We start from the raw sequence: 25114 nt of genomic DNA on the forward strand, positions 1-25114 counted from the left end.
ATATTAGGAATAGACTTGCTAAAAGAATTTAACATATTGGTGGACTCCGCGCAAAATAAAATTGTTTGGTCCAAAGGAGATGGGTCCAAGGTCAGTATAGATAAACCATGCACCAATTTGGCTAGGGTAGGGAGTGCAGCATCTTTGAGCAGGGATTGGGAACTAGAACGGAAACCATACGGGACCATATGCAAAATTATGAAAGGGATTTGGGCTAAGACAAAACAGGACACCGGACAGGTAAAAATGGAGCCAATCACGATTCCAGGTCCGGAACACAAGCCCCATAAGCAATACCCTATTAAACCAGAAGCCCGGGAAGCGGTACAAGAAATAGTGCGTGATCTGGAAGAAAGGGGCATAATTAGGATTACCGAAAGCACGACCAACTCGCCCGTATGGCCAGTCACCAAACCGGATAAATCATTCTGACTGACTATTGATTATACGGAATTAAACAAGGTAACGCCCAAATTGCACCCAATAGTGGCCAGCCCATCCACAATCTTAAATGCCTTGAACTCGGAGCACAAGATTTTTACAGTTTTGGACATAGCTAATGGATTCTGGTCTTTACCTTTAGACCAGGAATCCCAGAATAAGTTTGCCTTTACGGTCGGGGAAAGACAGTATACACGGACTAGGCTACCTCAGGGGTTCCATAACAGCCCGGCGGTATTCCACCGGGTAATGAGTTCACTGTTAGAAACAGTGAACCTCAACCCGTACCGCAGCACTGTATTGCAATACGCGGATGACCTGTTAATCGCCTCGGAAGATGAGCATGGACATGCAGCTGCGTTAACTGAAGTCCTACAAGCCCTGGAAATAGGAGGGTTCAAGATAAACCCTAAGAAAGCTCAAATTGGGCAGAGCACAGTTATTTACCTGGGACAACAATTGTCACAGGGGACCAGAGCCATGCCAGGTGACCGACGGAAGGCCATACAAGAGATGCCCCGACCGGTCTCAGTACGAGGAGTCAGGAAGGTTTTAGGTCTCTTTAATTATAGTAGGAATTTTATAGCGAACTTTGCAGCTACAGCGGAACCCATCCAGAAATTGGTGAAAGGGGGGAGTCCCGGTAATACCCCGGTAGAGTGGGGACCAGAACAGGAGCAGGCATATGGGAGTTTAAAACAAGCGCTGATAGTGGCCCCTGGCCTCGGTCTACCCGACATGAGGAAACCATTCCACATTCATTGTGAAAACGAAGGGGGGTTCTACGCCGCCGTGATAACCCAACAACATGGGGACAGGCGACGGCCGGTAGCATATTACTCCACTAAACAGTCATCCGTAGCCGCTGGATTATCACGATGTGTAGCAGCACTGGATTGCGCAGCGTGGGCGGTAAAGGTTAGCGAGCCCACAGTTATGACTGGGGACATCATCCTCCATACCAGACACACGACAGTAGAAATGTTAAATAATAATAAGCTACGGTCAGTATCTAACAGCGAAGGGCACGTTGGGAGACGGTCCTAATACCTAAGGACGAATCAGTGGTAATTATTAGGGATACGGGGGAGAATCCCGCGGAAGGGATCCTGGGATCAGGGGAACCCCACGTATGTGCAGAAGTAGATGAGGAAGTAGACGGAGACCCTTTGGAGGAAGATCCTCTGGAAGACCCACAGCTTACCCTGTACGTGGACGGCTCCAGAAAATATGTTGACGGGTCTCCCCGAACTGGGTGGGCAGTCGTAAATGAAAAATTAGAAACAGTATTGTCCAGCAGATTGGACGGGGCATTATCAGCCCAAGTGGCAGAATTAGTAGCACTCACTGAGGCCCTAACCCTGGCAGAAGGAAAAACAGTAAATATTTACACAGATAGTAGATATGCGTTTGGAGTGGTGCACGATTATATGATAGCTTGGGGAAGAAGGGGATTTGTCACTGCAGGAGGAGATCTTATCAGACATCAACAGCGAATAGGGGCCCTCTTGGAAGCTGCAAAAGCACCAGAGCAGGCAGCAGTAGTAAAAATTAAAGCCCATCAGAAGGTAGAAACCCGCCAACAAGAGGGCAATCGGGCCGCAGATTTGGCAGCGCAGCAGGCATTAGAACAGGAACTACCGGTAGCAAGTACACAGGTAGACCAGATAGACATCAGAAGGTTGCACCAGGATACCGCGCCGGGAGAAAGGCAGGAATGGTATCGGGTAGGAGGTAGAGCAGATGATCAGGGGGTTTGGCGAAAGAACGGGAAGGTAATAGCCCCCGCTTGTATTCGACAAACACTCTTGGAGTTACACCATGGCATAGATCATGCGGGCAGAGGGGCGATGACCCATCTGGTAGGACAAGAATGGTGGTGGCCAGGTGTAGGAAGGGATGTAGCAAAGTATTGTCAAAAGTGTCTGACATGCGCCCAGCATAACCCAGGATGGCCAGTAAAAATACGAATGGCCCACCAGCCGAGACCTAGAGGCCCTTGGGAAAAGATACAAATAGATTTCACCGGACCATTACCAAGTTCCAGGGGGAAGAGATATTGCTTGGTAATTATAGACCAGTTTACTCGATGGGTCGAGGCCTTCCCTGCTAGGGACTGCACAGCCACCACAGTGGCAAGAATAATGGCAGAAGAAATAATTCCCCGATGGGGTGTACCAATCCAAATCGATTCAGATCAGGGGACACATTTTACAGGGATAGTAATGAAAAAGATATGCGAATGGATGGGAATAAAGCAAAAATTCTATATTCCCTACCATCCCCAGAGTTCGGGAATGGTGGAACGAATGAACCGGACTTTGAAAACAACCTTAGCCAAGGCGTTAGGGGAAAAGCAACAGCAATGGGTAAATGTATTACCAACCGTGTTAATGAAGTTAAGGGCGAGCCCAAACCGAAAGACGGGTTTGTCCCCTTACGAATTAATGACGGGGAGAGCGATGCAACTCCCCCATGGAATAATAACAGGAGGAGAGGATATAGGCCCTCTGAGAGATAGAGTCCGTAGGTACGTCTTGGAACTAAGTAACCAGTTAAAGGAAATGAGACAGCAAACTAGGGATAGACAGGAGGAAAGAGATAAAGATTTGGAATTGACTGCACTTCCACATATCCCTCCAGCAGGAACTAAGGTAATGGTTAAAATTTTACCAGAAAAACCAGGCTTTGCCCCAAAATGGTCAGGACCGCATCAAGTCCTTATTAGCGGGGATACGTGCGCATGTATAGATATAAAGGGGATGGGGCGGTGGAAACACTGGACTCAACTGAAGGTCTACAAGGACTAAAATACATATTTGTATATCTAACAGGTGATACCTGCAATCAATCTCAATAACCCTTTGGAAAATTGTTAATACGTCTTTAAAATGTATTTGACTATAGTATTGTTTTGTGGAATATGTGTGGCATTGACCAAAGTGACATGCCACCCGGCATGGGAAAAGCGAGAATTACATGTTAATACCTTTTTGTATATGAGTTATGTGTATGCAAGGGACAAGGGAGAAAGTGCATGTTGGGTATGTAGCCATATCCCAATCCACTCCAGAGGGGGAGTCCCTCTTAGACCAATACCATTGAATGTAATTCAAATGGCTGTGTGGTTAGTTAGTAGAAACAATACGAGCAGTAGTACTAATGGTAAGGACACCCAGAGCAGAAAACGGGAGGAACAAAGAGTACAGTTCAGGAGTGCAGGATATCCCTTAAACATGTTTGAAGGATGGTACAAACCCGTGTATAATATACGCGAAAACCACCGTACCTTATCCTCACAAACACAACTGGGGTAGGAAGACCCGTTGGGGCGATATGTTGGATAAGGAATGTAAGCAGAGGGGAAGAGGGGAATCTGGAAGCAGGAAACAGTCGTTGTAAACATAATTGGACAACCCTCGAACAAGGTTCACCCTTAGAAGTTTGGTGGTTTAACACAACTGGTTTAACAAACCTCACTAGTGGGGGGAAATGGAACGGAATCACAGGGAGTAACGGCAAGTCTGGCTTTTCCACATTCACAACGAATATGAACCTAACTGCCTATAACAAGACCTATTTTATTTGCGGACATAAAGCATACCCATGGCTTCCACGAAATTGGACTGGGTCCTGCTATTTGGGATAAGTGGTGCCATACATCCATCACTTGCCCTCCCTAGCAGATCATCACCATTATCGCTCCAAAAGGGCAATTACAGAAACAGAGCGGTTCTTCGCTATTTTATTCCCCGGGTATGGGACGGCTAGGGCAATAAAGGAAATTCGACTCGTAGCATCGGTATTAGAGAAAGTAGCTAATGACACAGCTGAAGCCCTGTCTGAAATAAGTGCAGAAATGGTGGCTATGAGAACAATAGCTCTCCAGAATAGGATGGCCCTTGATTATCTCCTAGCTAAAGAAGGTGGCACATGCGCAATGATAGGCGCTGAGTGCTGCACCTACATACCAGATAGCTCAGAGAATATAACCAATTTGGCCGAGCATATACAAAAGGAGGTAAAGAAATTACACCAAACCTCAGGGGAAGGTTGGTTGGACTGGCTCTTCGGAGGATCATGGGGATCGTATTTGATACATGGATTTATAATTGTTGTTGTAGTGATGACAATATGTTGTGTTATGACAACGATTTTGAAAGTATGTTGTAAATTGGCCCTCGCTGGCATTCCAGTAGCATCTGGAGATGCGATAAAACCCTGGCTATCAACGACAGACGAACTGCAAGCAACAGGAGAAGACGACGAGGACAACGAGTCTCACATGTAAAGAGTCACATGATGAGCAACGAAGGACGAGCTCAGGACAATTGAGCCCAACCCTCAATACAGGGTGACTACCCGGTGGATGGCAAGAAACGGCATTGGAAGTTGGTATCCCGGGGCAAAATCTAAATTTGTACCGGGACCAATAGGAGGGATTGAAGGATTGGGATTTGAACCAGTTGAATGTTGCAGTCGAGCGACACAGCATGACAACCTAGTTTCAGCCGAGACTAGTTTAAAAACACAATGGACTGAACTACAAAAGTGATTAAGCATGTGGCGATATGAGAAGCTGATTAACCTTTGAACCATGTCCAATCACGAGTCACTGATCGGCCGAAGCCACAATGAAGTAAGAAAGGACCCTGCTGTCCAGATAACTGGACAAACCTAGATAAAGGACAGAACTAAAGAAGGGGCTTAGCTAACGATGTAAAGTTATAATTAGGTTGTTTTTGAAGGAATATAATTGGGGAGGGGGGCGGCTGTTGCCACGAAGCCAGACTGGCCAAGGAATAAGTAATGTAATCAAGGCTATCGATGTGCTCCAGTCTTGTACTGTATATAAGCTTGTGAATTTTGTTGATCGGGGAGAAGGTGCTCGCACAGACCGCGGGGTCTGAGACGCTTCTCCCAGAGCTCTGTTTTCAATAAACTGCACCTTTTACTTTACCACAGATTAGATGTGAATTTATTTTCACCCAACACATAAAAGAAACCAGCACAAAGATGAGAGCAATGCTGACTATCTTATGGAACTACACAAGTTATCGAAGCACTGCCAGCGGAGCAGGACTGGCAGACACCTTACGGGATAAGTTTGTCTGCGGGCTCCAGAGTGAAGGAACCCAGAAACGACTACTTTCAAAAAAGGACCTGACGCTAGAACAGGCTTTCAGCGTGGCAGTATCCTACGAAGCAGCAGCACGGGGAGCTGCGGAAATACAACAGAAACCACAAGAATACAGCGCTAACGAAATGGCGTATGGAGCAGAAAAGTGCTATCGCTGCGGCAGAACAACCCATGAGCAGGACTGCTGGTTTAAAGACAAAATATGCAGGCAATGCGGAAAAATGGGACATATAGCAAGAGTCTGCAGGTCGGGAAAGAAAACCAACACGACAAGAACTACTAAGGAACAGTACAGGAAAGTAAAGAAACTGACAGACAGTAGTTCAGAAGATCAGGAGAGTGATAAGGACTCCGGGAGCAGGAGACTAAGTTGTTTAAAGTTACACAACGTGATCGCAAAGGAAGATCACCGAACCATTTGGGTCACCCTCATGATAGCAGGGTCCCCAGTAAAGATGGAATTGGACACAGGATCAGCCCTAACTGTCATGAATCGACGAGACTATGAGCGGCTATTCTCACGCATACCCTTAAAGGATACGTCCATTGTATTGAAGACATACACGGGGCAAAAGGTCTACCCCAGAGGAAAAATAAGGGTGCCAGTTGAATATAACGGAAAGGAAACACAGAAACTATACATGTATATACTACGAGATGGAGGACCACCATTATTGGGACGTGAATGGATCCGAAAAATACAATTGGATTGGCATTCCATTCTGGCACTAACTGTGACTGACAAAAAGGATGATGACGTCTCACCTGGACATCTGTCACAAATTCTATCTGACGCAGAAGAGGTGTTCCAACAAGGACTTGGGACTCTAAAAGGAGTAAAGGCAACCATAAAGATTGAGGATAACGCAACCCCAAAATTTTTCAAGGCCAGACCGGTGCCATACGCGATCCGCCCAGCCGTTGAAGCTGAACTGGAGAGTCTGGAGCGTTCAGGGGTACTGTCTAAGGTGGACTGGAGCGAGTGGGCCACACCCATCGTTCCTGTAATGAAGAAAGCATTGAGCAGCACGCCTGGGGAGCCAAGGAAGGTTTGCATCTGTGGGGACTTCAAGGTGACTGTGAACCCAGTCCTGCACACAGTACAGTATCCACTTCCGCGGATAGAAGATATTTTCGCCTCACTATCTGGAGGGAAACGTTTAACAAAGATTGATCTGGCTCAAGCGTATCTACAAATGGAGGTGGAAGAAGCATCTAGGAAATACCTCACGATAAACATTCACAAAGGCCTTTACCAGTACAACCGACTGGTATTCGGGGTAGCATCGGCCCTGGCTATTTGGCAGAGGGCAATGGAACAAGTCCTGCAAGGGATCCCGGGGACCCAGTGTTATTTGGACGACATCCTGGTTACGGGCGAAAATGACAATGAACACCTTGCCAACCTGGAACAGGTGCTCACGAGATTGCAGGAATATGGGCTACGAGCCAACCGCCCCAAATGCGAGTTCTTCAGGAGAGAAATCTCGTATTGTGGCCACATGATTGATGAGGAAGGGTTGCATAAGTCGCCGGACAAGATTGAGGCTGTAGTCAAGGCTCCAGCACCGGAAAATGTGTCGCAACTGAGGTCGTTCCTCGGGTTGGTGAACTACTACCATAAGTTCTTGCCGAATTTATCTACAATTCTGCACCCACTGAACGCCCTGCTTCAAACTGGTGTAACATGGAAATGGAGTGATGAGTGTAAGCGTGCCTTTCAGGAATGTAAATGCCTAATCACTTCCAAAGAAGTATTGGCCCACTACAACCCAACACTACCAATTCGGTTGGCATGCGATGCGTCACCTTACGGCATTGGAGCGGTGCTGTCACACAAATTCCGTGACGGTTCAGAGAGGCCAATAGCCTTTGCATCGCGCTCGCTAACCTCAGCCGAGCGTAACTACGCCCAGATTGACAGGGAGGCCCTCAGCCTGGTGTGGGGGGTGAAGAAGTTCAATCACTATCTGCACGGGCAGAAATTCACCCTACTGACTGATCATCAACCCCTGGTCTCAATTTTTAACCCAAAGAAGGGCGTTCCGGTGATGACGGCGCAACGGCTGCAAAGATGGTCACTTTTTCTAGGGGCACATCAGTATGACAAAGAGTACAAAGGTACGAAACAGCATGGAAACGCTGATGGGCTGTCGCGCCTACCGTTGCCTGCGGCGGAAGAAGCACCGGCAGTGGACCCTGTGGAGATATTCCATGCGACCATAGTCGAATGTTTGCCTGTTACAAACGCAAGTATTGAGAAGGAAACCCGAAATGACCCGACACTCTCTCGGGTCTATGATTTGATGGTGAAGGGATGGCCAGCACATGGCGACTCACTGTTGCCAGCATTCTCGCCAAGGAGAGAACAGCTGTCAGTGTGCCGGGGAACCTTGATGTGTGGATCCCGAGTGGTAATTCCACCCAAGTTGAGAGATAGAGTGCTCAATGAGCTTCACGAGGGTCATCTGGGAGGGGTAAAAATGAAGAGCCCAGCCAGGGCGTTTGTGTGGTGGCCGGGAATCGATAAAGAAATCGAGCATATGACCAAGAGATGCACAGGATGCCAGAAGGTCCAAAACGCTCCACCACAGGCCCCGCTACATCCATGGGAGTGGCCCTCATCTCCATGGCAACGGGTACACATTGATTTCGCTGGTCCATTTATGGACTCAATGTTTCTAATCGCTGTGGACGCCCATTCGAAATGGCCAGAGGTCATTAAAATGTCCTCCACCGCCACGGAGAAAACTATTGCAGTCCTAAGGACCATCTTCGCCAGGAATGGGTTGCCAGAACAGATTTGCTCCGACAATGGCCCACAGTTTGTGTCTGAGGATTTCCGGAGGTTCCTGAAGAATAATGGGGTGAAACATTACACATCTGCCCCATATCATCCAGCCACAAATGGATTGGCTGAGAGGTTTGTTCAGACCTTTAAAAAGGCCATAAAGGCAATGTATAATGACGACATACCACTACAACACAAGGTGGATAATTTCTTGTTTGCTTACCGGAATGCGACACATGCAGTAACCAACCAAATTCTAGCCGTACTGTTTTTCAACCGGAGACTAAGATGTCGCTTGGATTTGCTCAAACCAAACATAAGACGAGATGTTGAGGATAAGCAGTTCCAGCACATAAATGAGAAGCCAACCAGGAGCTTCAAGATAGGGCAACCAGTCTTGGCCCGCGACTACCGAACAGAAAAATGGCAGCCAGGAACGATATGCACACAGCAGGGACCACTAATGTACACAGTGGACGTTGGAGAGAGCATCGTGAGACGCCATGCTGACCAGATTCTAGAGTCACAGGAACAAGCCAAACCTATACCACAAGCATGTGCACCTGGTAATGAGCCCGAAGTACAGATTGCGTCTACCTCAGAAGCAGGGGTATTGGAAGCTGACGAACCAACCAATGACAATGAGCCAGAATCGACTCCACCGCAAGAACAGGATACTCGAGAAAGGCGCTATCCAGTCAGGATCAGGAAGCCTCCTCAAAGACTGAACTTATAAATGACTATTTCAGTTGATGTATATAGTACCGAGAAAATTGTAATTGTAATTAGTTATTATTTAGTTGTTAAATGAATGTTATGTACTGTTTATCTAAAAGGGGAGGAATTGTTGTGTATGCACCTTTAAGGGAATAACTGGTTTTAGACTGCAGTACCGGCAGTGACCACCCCTGTATAAAAGGCCCTAGCAGGCTTCTGTATTTCAGTCTGACGTTGCCTCCTGTTCAGTAAAGTACCTGTTAAACTGTTCTCCCGAAGTCCGTGTATTATTGAGGCGCGGACTTTACAGTGATGAACAGAAAGCCGCAGTCAAGAGGTCAAGGGTGAAGGTGGTTGTGGAGACAGGATGGGGGGAGGCCGTGCAGAGAGTTGTAAATGAGGATTTTGAATATGATGCACTGGGGGATGAGGAGACAATGGAGGTCACTGAGTGCAGGGACGATGCAATCATTACTAGCATCACGTTTGTATATAAACGTAGTGTTTTGATTCTAAACTTAAATTTGTTTGCATTTTGCAGCAGTGCTGGTGCTTTCCCACCCTCTAACTCAACTGGCACAATTCTACCCCATGTGTCTATCCTCGCCAATCTGGAGCCCTCCTACACAATGTCCAACATTTCTACATCTTATGCCAGTTATACCACACAGTTAGCAGCAACATAAAGTGGCTTTGTCTTCACATTATGGACTGTAATTTGAGGATCAAGTTGCCAAAAATCGAACATAGACAAGCATTGTCCAACAGTCTCCCGCTCAGTTTCAGAGTTACTGCACCAGTGTTGAGGGGTGTTAGCTGGGAGCTGACTGTCCCGGTCATCTTTTTGTTAATGTTTAACCAGCATTCAGAGGGACCAGTGAAATCTGTTCTCCCCAGCTAACATTCAACGCAGAGCCAGCAGTGTGTTAGCTATGAGAGCGTCCCAAAGAGGTATCTAAAGTCATCAGATTTCTGTATTTTTCTGCATTGCTTGACTAACACATTTCTGTTGCTGTATTCTAAAAATGTTTTCAGCAATTGCATCATTGTTTTCTTTTGGGGAGATATCTCTGGGAAGTTAGGACAGGGGGTCCCAGGTATATGCACTATTTGCAAAGGATCATCAGAAGTGTGTCAGTATTTCCAGTGGGACCCTGGGAGTGTGTCAGTATTTGCAGCATACATCAGTATTTCCAGAGGGACCCTGGGAGTGCGTCAGTATTTGCAGCGTACATCAGTATTTCCAGGGGGACCCTGGGAGTGCGTCAGTATTTGCAGATTGCCCCTAGGAGTGTGTCAATATTTGCAGATGGTCCCTGGGAGTGTGTCAGTATTTGCAGATGGTCTCTGGGAGTGTGTCAGTATTTGCAGATGGTCCCTGGGAGTGTGTTAGTATTTGCAGATTGTCCCTGGGAGTGCGTCAGTATTTGCAGATGGTCCCTGGGAGTGTGTTAGTATTTGCAGATGGTCCCTGGGAATGTGTCAGTATTTGCAGATGGTCTCTGGGAGTGTGTCAGTATTTGCAGATGGTCCCTGGGAGTGTGTCAGTATTTGCAGATGGTCCCTGGTAGTGCGTCAGTATTTGCAGATAGTCCCTGGGAGTGCGTCAGTATTTGCAGATGGTCCCTGGGAGTGTGTCAGTATTTGCAGATGGTCCCTGGGAGTGCGTCAGTATTTGCAGATGGTCCCTGGAGTGCGTCAGTATTTGCAGATGGTCCCTGGGAGTGCGTCAGTATTTGCAGATGGTCCCTGGGAGTGCGTCAGTATTTGCAGATGGTCCCTGGGAGTGCGTCAGTATTTGCAGATGGTCCCTGGGAGTGCGTCAGTATTTGCAGATGGTCCCTGGGAGTGTGTCAGTATTTGCAGATGGTCCCTGGGAGTGAGTCAGTATATGCAGATGGTCCCTGGGAGTGCGTCAGTATTTGCAGATGGTCCATGGGAGTGCGTCAGTATTTGCAGATGGTCCCTGGGAGTATGTCAGTATTTGCAGATGGTCCCTGGGAGTGTGCCCGTATTTGCAGATGGTCCCTGGGAGTGAGTCAGTATATGCAGATGGTCCCTGGGAGTATGTCAGTATTTGCAGATGGTCCCTGGGAGTGTGTCAGTATTTATAGAGGGTGCATCTCTCCAACACTGGCCAAAAAGTAAAAACCAGGGTGAGCCTGGTCCGGAAACTCGCTGGAACGTCATGGGGAAGCACAGCCAGTGCACTTTGCACCACAACAGTGGCCCTAGTCTACTCTGCTGCAGAATACTGCTCTGCCTCATGGTCCTGCAGCCGTCACAAAGGACGTAAACATGCAGCTAAACGTCTCAAAGAGGACGGTGTCACGGACGCTCGTCCACTCCAACTGACTGGCTCCCGGTGCTGTCCCACATTGCTCCGCCTGCCATTCGCCACGACACCACCGTGCTCCGTGAGAGGGAGAGAATCATCAACAACATCGACCTTCCCATTCACGAAGACTTGAAAAACCCACCAAGAAAGCGCTTAAAATCGCGCCGGCCATCCTGAGAAACTGTAGCCAATAGTCATGCAGCTGGTATCGACCCACTATCCAGATTAACGGAATTGTGGGACGCATGCAACTTAAAGAACCAACACCTCATCACTGACCCAACAGCAGAGGTCCCTGGCTTCAACCTCTCTCGAAGACGGTGGGCAGACTCAACCAATCCGCACAGGGCACGGACGAGGCGGCCACCTGCTTCACAAGTGGAAGATGAGGGACGACCTGAAGAGCGACTGTGGCCGTGAGTCCCAGACCATGGAACAAATCACATCAACCTGCCCACTAAGACCTGTTGTGGGAGGCACCACATTTCTCCACTCTGCATCTCAGGAGGCCATCGAATGGACAGCCAAACTAGACACCCCGTTATAAGCTTTTCCCGTCATACAAAACAAGTATTTGCAGAGGGTGCAGTATTGTGTCAGTATTTGCAGAGGGTCTCTGGGAGTGGGTCAGTATTTGCAGGGGGAGGGTGCCAGGATTTGTCAGCACTTGCAGAGGAGCCCTGGGAGTGTCAATGCATACAGGGGTCCTTGTTGTGTGCCAGTGTTGGCAAAGGGTCCCCCGCACAGAACAGTTTTGGAAACTCCTGCTTTTAAAGTGCATCGCAAAGCAGCCGTGCAGCCTCCAAATTCACTGTGAAGATCATGTGAGTGAAAACACACTACTTGGATTCATAAACGCCTTTTGTCACAATGTGTAATAAATTATTTTTATGGACTGTACTTCAAGGATCAAGTTGCCAAAATGGCACATAGACAAGTAGTTGTTAAGCAGGCAAGCTGCATAATAAAAGATCCACATTTTCCTGGAGTCTGTTGCCAAATGATAATAGAAAGAATTAAATGAAACAGTGAGCGCATGTTTGCTTTCGAAACTGATAAGGATGTAACTTTGAATCCACTATGTTGGAGAAAACATTGGCTGACAGAGCAGTAGCTGCTTTTATATGACACCAGGCCCTGCTAGCAGCGGAGGGCTCCTAACAACTTGCATTTATATGGTGCCTTTAACATAGTAAAACATCGCAAAGACCTTAACTTAACACTAACCCGTGGGTCATGTGCCGTGACTCGCTAAGGACGACTGCCAGGAAGAACCGGTAACAACAGTGGACTTTGGCAAATGTACTTGCCCGTTGCTGCTGGCTGTGCGACCCATCGGTGCCACCAGCACGGGTCTCGCTCAATGCAAAAGCAGCTTGCTACATAAAACATTCAACGGTCTTGGGGTTTGGGGGAGGGGTGCGGGAGGAGCTACATTCCCACCGAGAATTCCGTGTGCTCCAAAAAATTGGGCAACACTCGAGAATTCTCACGCTTTTGTTTATTTCAATTTTCTCCGCTCCTCTCCTGAAGACCGTACTCTTGCTGCGGTGCAGGCTCCACAAGTGTGACGCCCTCCATTGTGGAATTGCCAGGTGACAGTCACATGAAGAACGGCTATTTGGGTGAGGTGGGGGAGAATGGCCAGTACCTGTAGAACGTACCCCAGCAGGCGACGGGGCCTTCAGGAGAGGAGGGAGAGAATTGGGTTAAAAGGACAAATAAATCAGCCAAACTGGTCTATGCCAGTGTTTATGCTCCACATGAGCCTCCCACCCTACTTTATCTAACCCTAACTGCATATCCTTCTGGTCCTTTATCCGTCATATACTTATCTAGTTTCCCCTTAAAGGCATCTATGCTATTCGCCTCAACTACTTGTGGTAGCGAGTACCACATTCTAACCACTCTCTGGGTAAAGAAGTTTCTCCTGAATTCCTTATTGGATTTATTAATGACTATCTTATATTTATGGCCTCTAGTTTTGGTCCCCCACAAGTGGAAGCATCTTCTCTACATCTACCCTATCAAACTTGTTAAGTCTGTGAATTATTTAGTTAATTAAAACACAGACTAATGAGTAACAATAAAAACAAGTCTTTACTGGTTGGAGGTAGGGACTATACTGAATACAAGATTACTGCACAGTGCTTATATACTGGTGTGTTCACCCCCGGTATTACGTCTACAGCAGCCTGAGAAAGTAGTACATCTCTTAAGGTGGAACAGGCTTAAGCTCTCTTAAGGTGGAACAGGTTACATACACAACACTCCTCCCTTCTTAGCTTTATAGTCATCCCCCCCATTTAACATAACGTAATAACATATATACATATATAACTTCATGTTTAACGTAACATATCACAGATTCAGTCTCTGCGGAAAACAGTTCACAGATTCAATCTCTGTGGTGTAGTCGGTTCACGTTACTCATTCAATAGTCCTTTCATGGATTTAACAGCTTGAACTTCCGAACTGATTTGGCTCCGTTCGGAGGGACCACGTGTGTGATCTGGTAGAGGTGATAATGGTTCAGATGGGTCATCTTCTGTTTTTACTTTTCCTTTTCTGCTTCTTGGAGACTCTCTGGGCTCCATTGTCAGCTGCCACAGCTGCCAGCTGCATGCGCAGTTCCTCCTTCTCTTCCTCCTGTTTCCGTCGTAGAGCCAGCTTCTCCCGATGTTCCGTAGACTTTTGGTGCTCCTCCATGATTTCTGCACTTTGGGAGTCGAAGTTACAAGCTGGGCAGGACAGGACATCGTAATATTCGGTGTCGTCCACCAGGTCATGGTAATATTCGGTGTCGTCCTGAGCTAGACCAGTGAGAGGGTCGTCTATTTCCTCCATACCCAGCTGGACGTTAGCCAGCTCTTGTTCCAAATCCAGACATCTTTCCTGAAGAGACTTCTTCATGTGTACCTCTGCATCCAGCTTTTTCTGGGCTTTCAGCAAGTCGTTTACTAGTGACCTCATTTGTGATTTTAATACTTCAACTTCCTTTGGAGATTGATTGATCGGACTATGCAATCCCTCTACCGGAGCAGCTGTTTCAGCGGTCTGTTGTTCTACATTGACGTGAGTCAGCGTACTTTTGGCATCCAATGGCTGCTCTGTTGCAGTCGTTTCAGTCTGTGTCGTCACATCAGCCATCTCAATGACTTTTGAGAGCTCCGAACCCTTTTCCTTTGAAGATCGCAGCTCGTGTTCAAGTTTTTCCCATTTCAGAGTCTTGTCCCTCAGCATATGAAGGAGTTGGCTGACCGTTAACTCTTCTGACACCAGATTATGGCACGCACCTTCAGAACCTGAATCAGCTTTGATTCGTTCGGCCTCCTCGCGCAGATGGTTGGTGTGCTCCTGCTCCATTTTCTCCATCAGTTGCTTCTGTTGACTTTCCAGATTCTCCCACTCTGTAACAAAGAACTTTTTTATTTCATTCATCTCTTGCTCAAAACGGCGAATCATTTGTTCTAATTGCTGTTGTACTTTGAAATGGAGTTGAGTTCGAGCCCAGTGTCCCTCAAAAATGTGCATATCAGTAGACTTGACAGACTCAGAATTCTCTGTTAAACTATGTTGTTGTTGCTCAGTGGAATTCTGTGCTGAAACTTTGTCTTTTGCACATGGGTTGGTCTTACCATCATCAGTTCTAGAGTCTGGACTGATTATCTGCACCGAGTTCTCACTCTTTATGGCTTTTAGCGAATGCCAGTCCATATTTATGTTTCTAAACCACTCCCGGCCTAGTAGTGGTGGACCTCCCTCCGGTAGCACATATAAGTCCATTATTTGACTTCCTTCGCCCTTGTTGGCCACTGCAACCTTTATTGTCCCGATGGGGTACACTCTCTGCCCCGTGTAGGTTGTCAATATAATCTCCGTATCCTGTAGGGGAATATGTTGGAATAACCTTCTGTAATCTTTCTTATTCATGACCGACAATGCCGATCCAGTGTCCAATTCCATTTTTACTTGGACTCCTTCTATCTGAAGAGTAACCCAAATTGTCTGGAGGTCTGCACCCTTACCAACGTTGAGTACCCTTAAGCTAGCCAGTTCAATACTGCTTGCGTCTGAATCGGACTCCTGTTCGGCCACCTTGTGTTCCTTTGCGTATTTCCCTTGCGGTGACTTCTTGTTGCTGGTCTTCTTCGCTGACCTGCATACTCTAGCTATATGTCCAAGCCTACCACAAGTTCTACATTCTTGGTTTTTAAACCAACACTGGTTCTGATCATGCGTTGTCTTTCCACAACGATAACATTTGCCAGAACTCACACCCAATTTGTGTGCACTGAGCTCCGGTGACCGTAGCTGCATTACTGCCGTGCCTCTCGCTGCGGCTTCGTGTGCTGCTGCCATAGTGACCGCCTTCTCAAGCGTCAGCTCATTCTCCTCGAGCAGTCGCTTTTGTGTATCCTGTTTAAATAAACCACACACAAATTTGTCTCGAAGTGCCTCTGTCAGTCCCGTTCCAAACTGGCAATATTTCGCTAATTTACGCAATTCCAGCAAATATTCAGCATTGCTTTCATGCTGTAGCTGCCTTCTGTCGTAAAATTTAAATCGTTCCGCTAGCATCAGCGGCGTGGGGTTTAGATGATCTTTCAGGACAGTAACAATCTCATCGAACGTCTTATCCGCCGGTTCATCTGGTGATAACAGGTGTTTCAATTGCCCGTATGTCTTCGCACCCATTAAATTTGATAATGTTAGAGCTTTATCTTGGTCACGAATTTTATTGGCCTTACAATAATTTTTTACTCTTTCAACATATATGGCCCAATCTTCGAGGTCACTATCAAAGGTGCTAATATTCCCGTGTTTAGGCATTGTAGATTTGCAATTTCTCAGATTTTATTTTCTTTACTTGTTATCAAAGATGGCGGCTTCCCGCTCTTGCCGTCGTCCTCCGCCCACAAAATGGCAGTTTTCCCGCGCTTGGTGGTCTTCACCCGTCCCCCGACGCCGTCTCCCTTCAGCCCCCGAGTGCGGCCCTTATCAGCGGATGCGATCGATGGCCCGGCTGCGCCTCGCACTTGAAAGCGGCCCGGCCCTTATCTGCCGATCGCTATCGCCCTGTACCTCTCTCTTCCCCAGTCCTGTCTTCTACTCCGGTTCACAAGCTGATGGAGGCTTCAGGGTCCTAATGCCTGTCGCTTCCAGTGGGGTGGTGAGTGGTGAGGTTTGAAACCTCTCTTCAACCGCCGTGGAATAACTGCCGCAGGGTAAGAACCTGACTCGTCGCCAGTGTTAAGTCTGTGAATTATTTAGTTAATTAAAACACAGACTAATGAGTAACAATAAAAACAGGTCTTTACTGGTTGGAGGTAGGGACTATACTGAATACAAGATTACTGCACAGTGCTTATATACCGGTGTGTTCACCCCCGGTATTACGTCTACAGCAGCCTGAGAAAGTAGTACATCTCTTAAGGTGGAACAGGCTTAAGCTCTCTTAAGGTGGAACAGGTTACATACACAACAAAACTCTTTCATAATTTTAACAACTTCTATTAGGTCACCCCTCAGCCTTCTCGTCTGTGTTTTGCAAATGAAAACAGCCTCAGTTTTTCAAGCCGTTGATCGCTATCCAGTGACTCCTGTGGGAAATACGGACATCAGGCGAGGACAAGATCAGGCCTTGATCTCCCACAATTGAATAACCTGCAGAAACCCACTGTCTGGGGTCACAGATGAAGCACGAGACACTCGGGTACTGAAGGGTAGCCAGTACCCATGGAACTGTACAAGAGACAGCATCTTCAGGAGAGGGGGGAGAAAATGAGAAACAGATATTTTTCTTTACCATAGATTGAGTGTAGCAACACTTTATCAGGCACATGAATAAGTATCCTGCCCATCCTCACTCCCTTTTATATATTCTCTGCTGGTCCTGTGCCATTTTCACACTGTGCACACACTTGGCAAATCATTAAGTGATTTCCGCACATTAGCAGGATACATGCAGCAAGAAAAAGCTTGTTTGCCTTGAAATCATGAAAGTGGAATAGGAAGCTCACTGTCTGTGCAGCTCATTCAAACGAACATTTGTACCTCTATAATAAAACATCTGGAGGATCCACAATATTCAGAGAATGCTGGCTGGATGCACAGGGCAAAGAAAAGGTTGTTTGTGTGTTTCGCACAACCACCATCCTCCCCAGCCCCCACAACCAATAAATGGACCGAAATTAAACAATTTCCTGTTTATCCCTTGCTTCACATACACGCACAATTGTTCTGGTGTCCCCTAGTCTAGTGAGGGGAAAGAAACCAACCAGGGTTCCTGCCCCTAAAAATACACAGACGTTACAAAATGGAACCAGGCCATAATGGCATTTACCTTCCATGCGAGTAAATCGTTCTAATCGCATTTACTGTATCTCCCTCCATCTCTTCATCCTGTTTTCCTTCATCTACCTATCCAATCTAATCTTGAATGTTGACATCATTTCTGCCTCAACAACTAACCCTGGAAGTGAATTCCACAGCCTCACGACTCTCTATAAAGGCGTTTCTCCTGCTCTCTGTTCTAAATCTCTTACATTTAATTGTGTATCTATGGCCCCTCGTTCTAGACCCCAAACTACTGTAAACAGTCTGCTTATATCAATATATATTTTTTGGATATTAAGGGAGTCAAGGGATATGGGGATAGTGCGGTAAAGTGGAGTTGAGGTCGAAGATCAGCCATGATCTTATTGAATGGCGGAGCAGGCTCGAAGGGCCAGATGGCCTACTCCTGCTCCTATTTCTTATGTTCTTAATTCCATCCTATCCTTTTATAATTTTAAACATTTCTATCATTGCTCTATAATCTTGTACTTTTCAGATGAAAATGGCTCCAATTTTTCAAATCTATGATCGCTATCCAGTGACTCCTGCAGGAAGTACGGGTATCAGGCGAGGACAGGACAGAGGACAAGACCTGAACCTTGTTCTCCCACAATTGAATAAACTGCAGAAACTCACTGTCTGGGGTCACAGATGAAGCACAAGGCACTCGGGTACTGAAGGGTAGCCAGTACCCATGGAACAATACCCCAGCAAGAGACAGCGGAGGGAAAATTGAGTCGCGCCCCCTCTGGGGCGCTAAATTCGCCAAGAAAAATTAGCGCCCCCACGGCCAAAATTCATCGGTAGTGCCCCAAGAGGGAAGCGCCCTGCCTCCCTCTTGGGGCGCTGCGAGGGAATATCGTGGCGCTGCTCCACATCACGCTGTGGTACTGCAGGCCTTCCTCCCCTTAAAAGGGAGGGGCCTTGCGCAGCGCAACCCGGGGCCCAGCTGGGCCACCAGGGATCGGAGTGCCGGCAAAAGAGCCTGGCACTCAGGAGGAGTGCCGAGTTCATGGAGCGCAGCCGGCACTCCGTGGGGGGGCTGCTCAGGAGGCTGGGGATGGCAATGGGGGCAGATGTTGACAGGCGGCCAGCAACAAAAATTGCAACCCGGCACCTCGCCTTTAATTAGCGCCGCCCCGGCCGCAGGTAAGCGCCCCTGACCCCGTCGGACATAACGTCCGGCGATAAGTCAGGGGGCGCTACTGAAGATCGCGAGCGGGGCGCTGCGGCTGGGGCGCGAGCGGTGCGCTGCGCAATGCGATGATGTCATTGCCGGCGGCGCAGCACTGCGGGGCACTAATGGTTACCACCACTGCTAACCTCCCGCTGAATTTCGCGGGAGATGTTGGCGGCGCTGCGCCCAGGTGCTAGTTGCTTTGCGCCCCGTTCGCACCCACTTAGGCCGCTAACGGGAGCTGCAAAAGCAACCGAATTTTTCCCCCAGCATCTTCAGGAGGGGGGGAGAAAATGAGAAACACAGATTTTTTTTTACCATAGAATGAATGTAGCAGCACTTTATCAGACTCATGAATAAGCATCCTGCCCATCTACACTCCCTTTTATATATTCCCTGCTGGTCTTGTGCCTTTTTCATACTGTACACACACTTGGCAATTCTCTGATACACATTGTGCAAATCTCTGACTGACACCATGCAGCATTTGGATTCCCTGTCCATTCTTGTCAGTCTAGTGAGAGGTAATGTTTGTGTGTAGGAGAAAGGGGAGGGGGGTTGTAGAGCGAGGAGTCGGAGTAGGATAGGGAGAGGAAGCAGATAAAGCAGCATCGAACAATGTAAAGATAAAGAAAGCAGAGATGTGGAAGCTGGTTGAACAATATATTCTGATTTCTCCCTTCTTTTGAGGATTGGTTGGTGCTTGCAGATTTCATCACAGTGTGCCACCAATCAGGATACGGCTGCTGTTTGCTGATGTGCCTGCCAATCTGGTAATTACCTCTCTACGCAGCACTGTGCCTGACAGGAGTCGGCTGGCAATGAGAAAATTAAGCCTGTGATTGGCATCTGCACCCATAATAGTGATGAGAGCAGAGATATACCCAGCATAGGAAGGCTCCGTGTGAAGGTGGGCAAAGAAAGCCGCTGCTTTCAGAATTAACAAATTAAACTGCCTACTTGAGGACGAACAAACGGAGGAATATGTCGGAGATGGACAAAAGGACCATTTCTTATTAAAATAACGAGCTACAAAGGATCAGAGGCAGAATGTAAGTGGCCCTTTTCAAATTGGCATTTTTGCTGTTATTTCGATGCTGGTTAAACGGGCTGTCATTATGATTTCATGTGCTTATATCGGAGGGTTGATTTTAATGCTTTTAATAAATATCATTTATTACATCTGTTCAGCTGCTGAATTTCTTTGTGCCCTCCACCTTCGGAATTCTGATGGGGACCAGCGAGGCAGCGCTTCGAATGGAAAATGTTGAGCTGAAGGAGGAATGGCAGGACGATGATTTTCCCAGGTTAGCTATCCAGATGCTCGCACATCTCCTCATTTACATTGGAACTGAGAGCCCATCAATTTTCAAGGGAGCATTCCCGACGAGGCTGTGAGCCTTCAGGGACACAAAGCAACGCTGCAAATATTTATGTGGTTAACTCTTTCACCGCCTGCCTCACCACTGTGGATCCAGATTCATTGCCTGGAGTGACAGGCCTTTCAGGCTTTCACTAATATTATTTTAAATCTGAATTTTTTTCCCTCTTCCCGAAAGAAAGGATCTCCATACCTCTGATCTTGGGGGGCGGGGGGTGTCAGCTAGGATTCCTACTCCTGATCACTGTCCTGTGATCCCTGCTGGAAAGTGCGCACCTGTGGGCGTGGATGTCGAGTGATCAGGCATGCGGTGATGCTCCCCACAGTTGAATAGCATACTGATTCTGACTAGGTGAGGTACCAAAGGGGTAGCTGTCATGCATGGAGCTGGAGTCAACAACCATCAGTGCCTTCAGGGGAGAGGCAAAGAAAACCTTAAGGAAAATAACTACTAATAACTTAAAGGCAATGTTTGTAACAGTGGATCAACCACACAGCCCATCTCTTTTGTATCAATACATCTAAAATAATAATACCTACATTCCTATTGTGCCTTTCACATCAAAATGTCTCAAGTGCTTTATATAATCACTGACCTGGAAGTAGAGTGACTGATTTTATGTAGCCAAAAACAGTAGCCAATCACTCCTATCGATAGCCCACAAACAGCAATGAGATAAGTGACCAATTGCGGGAGGAATGTTGTGCAGGACAACTCACCACTCTTCTTCAAATAGCGTCATTTGATCTTTAATGTCCACCTGAACCATTGGAACAGGCAGATGGGGATCTCAGTTTAACATCTTTAATATCAACAAGTTGAGAAGGCTGTTAAAAAACCTTACAAGATCCTGGGCTTTATAAATAGAGGCATAGAGTACAAAAGCAAGGAAGTTTTGCTAAACCTTTACAAATCACTGGTAGAGTATTGAGTCTGAATTATGTGGAGAGACCAGAGAAGCCGGGGTTGTTCCCCTTAGAGCAGAGAAGGTTAAGAGGAGACTTAATAGAGGTGTTCAAAATTATGAAGGGATTTGATAGAGCAAGTAGGGAGAAACTGTTCCACTGAAACGAGGGTTGGGAACTAGAGGGCACAGATTGGAGATAATTGGCAAAAAAATCCAGAGGGAAGATGAGAAATTTTTACGCAGCGAGTTGTTATGAGCTGGAATTCACTGCCTGAAACGGTGGTGGAAGCAGATTCAATAATAACTTTCAAAATGGAATTGAATATAAACTTGAAACGGAAAAACTTGCAGGGCTACGGGGAAAGAGCAGGGGAGTGGGACTAATTGGATCGCTCTTTCAAAGAGCCGGCACAGGCACGATGGCCTCCTCCTGTGCTGGATTATTCTATGATCTTATCTGAAGGATGGGACCTCCAACAATGCTCAGTGTCAGCCTAAGCTTTGTGTCAAGTCCTGGAGTGAGGCTTGAACCCATAACTTTCTAACTTCGAGGCAAGAATGCTGCCACTGAGCCAAACCATCACACAAGGTGTGTCAAATGAGTACCACATTACAGAGAGCATGTTTTATACAGAATTTACATCTAGATGCTCAAAGTTCAATTGCTCAATTTTCGGCTTTGCCATAAAGTCTAATTTCAGCATCTGAAGGGTTCCTAGAAAAAACAATACTAACCTAATAGACAGTTAATGAATTTATGTTTTCTTATGTACCCAATGGAATTGGGAAAGACATTTCAGAAACTCGTTCAACAGAGCCATCTGGTGGCCAGAGCCATGATAGTTGACAGAGCAAAATTGAAAGGGAAATGTTGATATAGCGATTTAGAATGGTAAATATTGACAGAAAGGTGTGACCAAAAATTGTCAGACAAGAAGTGCCTACGATATGCAAGATTTGTTAATAAATTATAGATGGTTCCCTTAGGATTGTATGAAGTGAATGAGGTGCTTAGACACTGTATATTGTCACCAATACAGGTGACTAAACAGAGCTCCAGTCCTTGGTGCTGAGTGAGTGTGAGACAGGCTGTGTCCCAGGTATGGAACTCCAGTATTCTCTGGGTGTAGGTCTGTCAGAATCCACACAGTACAACAGGATAATAGTCAGGATTATGTGTGTTGACACAAACAGCTTACATTGACCTTGAACAAGAAGTGCTTTCTGGCAACGCTGGGTGAATAGGAAAGAGTTTGTGCTTGTGATCAAAGCATACTTTTGGACTAAGGGACTGGCCACAAGTTATCAATTTTTTTCCATCCTAGATTCACAGTACTCATAATACAGCTGGGGGGGGGGGGGTGGTGAAGGTTTCACAGTCCATCTCCCCTTCATCTGTGGCCCTCAACAGACATGCTGCCCCATGTGGCTCTGGACCTCCATTCAGGGGCTCCCCTGCAGTGGGACATTTATTGGGCAGGGATTCAGAATTGTTCCCTCTCCTTTTCTTGCTGTCCAGCAAAAGTAGGCAAAGGAAACGTCTTGCATTTATATAGTGCCTTTCACGACCTCGGGATATCCCAAAGAGCTTTACAGCCAATTAAATACTTTTTGAATTGTGGCCAATTTGTGACCAGCAAGGTCCCACAAACAGAAATGAGATAAATTACTAAATAATCTGTTTTTTAGTGATGTTGGTTGAGGGATAAATATTTGCCAGGGGATGCTATTAGGAGCTGCAGTTATCCCAGTTTCCAGACAGCAAGTGAAAGGGGCCTTATTAAAATAGTAGTGCTTGGCCTTCAATTGCCAGCTGCCTGGAGCGGCATGACTGAAATCAGGAGCTCACTGAGCCAACAGTGAGTGGGGAAACTGCACATGTAGACCTGCAGCTTATCATTAATACAAAAGGCAAAATACTGCGGATGCTGGAAACCTGAAATATAAACAGAAAATGCTGGAAATACTCAGCAGGTCAGGCAGCACCTGTGGAGAGAGAAACAGAGTTAATGTTTCAGGCCCGTTCTGACAAAGGGTCACAGACCTGAAACGTTAACACTGGGCTGGATTTTTTGAATGGGAAGCTTTTGGAGGCAGGACTGCTGCTTGCCGGATTTCAATCCTGCCTCTATCAGCTTCTGGCCAACCAGCGGGAATTTCCTCTGATTGACCATGTTAAGCCCGCCCAGCGGGCTCAGCAGGCCAATTAGGGGGAAGTCAGTGACAGAGCACGTGTCATCTGTCAAGAACTTTTGAAAGAAGAAGTGTCATCGTTTGACAGCTCTGTGAAACTGTCAAACACTGACATTCTGTGTAGTTTGATGAGTTCTTGTGTTCAGGACTCATCAAACCTTTCTACTTTGCAGAAATCAGCTGGCTGTTGGATCGGAGAATGCAACAGCCAGTCTGTAGTCTCTACAATGGAGATGTCGGGGACTCCGGCTCCACAGCGGCTGAAGGCTGTAGGTAGAAACAAAGGTAAGTTAACATTTTCTAACACTTTACACTCACCTCACATACTTACCACTCCACACTTGCACCCATCACTCACCTCTACATCGCTCTTTCAGACCCCTCCGACCTCCGCAGACCTCCTACACCCTGGCTGGGTTCCATCAGGTCGGGAAGCCCGCACTGCACCACGAAAAATGGGTAACAGGCAGTTAATAGGCTTTAATCCCTTCCTGCCTCCAAGGAGACGGAACCCGGGGCAGGACGGCTTCCCGCCTCCTGGCAAGAGGGCACGAAGGCGGGTTGGGCGGGTTTGCCACCCGCCCACAAATTCTGCAACTTTCCCGGCAGTCCCGCCTCCATACCCGCCTCCTCGGGGCTGAGAAAATCCAGCCCAGTGTCTCTCACCACAGATGCTGCCTGACCTGCTGAGTGTTTCCAGCATTTTCTGTTTATATTGCAGCTTATTGCTCCCTGGTGCAGCATTCCTGCATTTATTCTACATAACGCGTGACCCTGGTGAGTGAGATTGGCAATTTAGTGCAAGTTTTCAGGAAATGTGGAGACTAGCCCATGCCCACTAGTAGAATCATAGAATCATAGAATGGTTACAGCACAGAAGGAGACCATTCGGCCTGTCGAGCCCATGCCGACTCTCTGCAAGAGCACTTCAGCTAGTCCCACTCCCCACCCTTTCCCCGTAGTCCTGCAATTTTTTTTCCTTCAGGTATTTATCCAACTCCCTTTTGAAAGCCATGATTGAATCTGCCTCCACCACCCTTTCAGGCAGTGCATTCCAGATCCTAACCATTCGCTGAGTAAAAATGTTTTTCCTCATGTCACCTTTGGTTCTTTTGCCAATCACCTTAAATCTGTGTCCTCTGGTTCTCGACCCTTTTGCCAATGGGAACAGTTTCTCTCTATCTACTCTGTCTAGACCCCTCATGATTTTGAACACCTCTATCAAATCTCCTCTCAATCTTATCTGCTCTAAGGAGAACAACCCCAGCTTCTCCAGTCTATCCACATAACTGAAGTCCCTCATCCCTGGAATTATTCTCATAAATCCTTTCTGCACCCTCTCTAAGGCCTTCATATCCTTTCTAAAGTGCGGTGCCCAGAATTGGACAGAATACTCCAGTTGAGGCCGAACCAGCGTTTTATACAGGTTCATCATAATTTCCACGCTTTTGTACTCTATACCTTTATTCATGAAGCCCAGGATCCTGTAAGCTTTTTTAACTGCTTTCTCAACCTGTCCTGCCACCTTCAAAGATTTGTGCACATATGCCCCCATGTCTCTCTGTTCATACGTCCCCGTTAGGATTGTATCCTTTAGTTTATATTTCCTCTCTTCATTCTTTCTACCAAAATGTATCACTTTGCACTTTTCTACGTTAAATTTCATCTGCCACATGTCCGCCCATTCCA

At 46.9% G+C, this 25114-nt stretch overlaps 1 protein-coding gene and 1 pseudogene across 2 annotated transcripts in view; both read left to right on the forward strand.

Moving 5' to 3' along the window:
* Positions 1-3991: 3991 nt before the first annotated feature.
* Positions 3992-5400, forward strand: LOC147108285 (endogenous retrovirus group PABLB member 1 Env polyprotein-like; annotated as a pseudogene).
* A 14126-nt stretch (positions 5401-19526) lies between these two features.
* LOC147108286 (caytaxin-like) overlaps positions 19527-25114 on the forward strand; it is an 86012-nt gene continuing 80424 nt past the window's right edge. Inside the window, exons 1-2 of one of the 2 annotated variants that reach the window (XM_086004868.1) lie at positions 19527-19995; positions 20135-20250. In XM_086004868.1, coding sequence (XP_085860994.1) covers positions 20174-20250 — 77 coding nt within the window. In that variant the 5' untranslated portion in view covers positions 19527-19995; positions 20135-20173. The remainder of the gene's footprint in view (positions 19996-20134; positions 20251-25114) is intronic. The other variant, XM_086004866.1, reaches the window with a different exon arrangement.

This window comes from Somniosus microcephalus, chromosome 13, assembly GCF_052327205.1.
Source record: "Somniosus microcephalus isolate GS21.2 chromosome 13, FLI_Smic_1.0, whole genome shotgun sequence".
Taxonomy (NCBI): domain Eukaryota; kingdom Metazoa; phylum Chordata; class Chondrichthyes; order Squaliformes; family Somniosidae; genus Somniosus; species Somniosus microcephalus.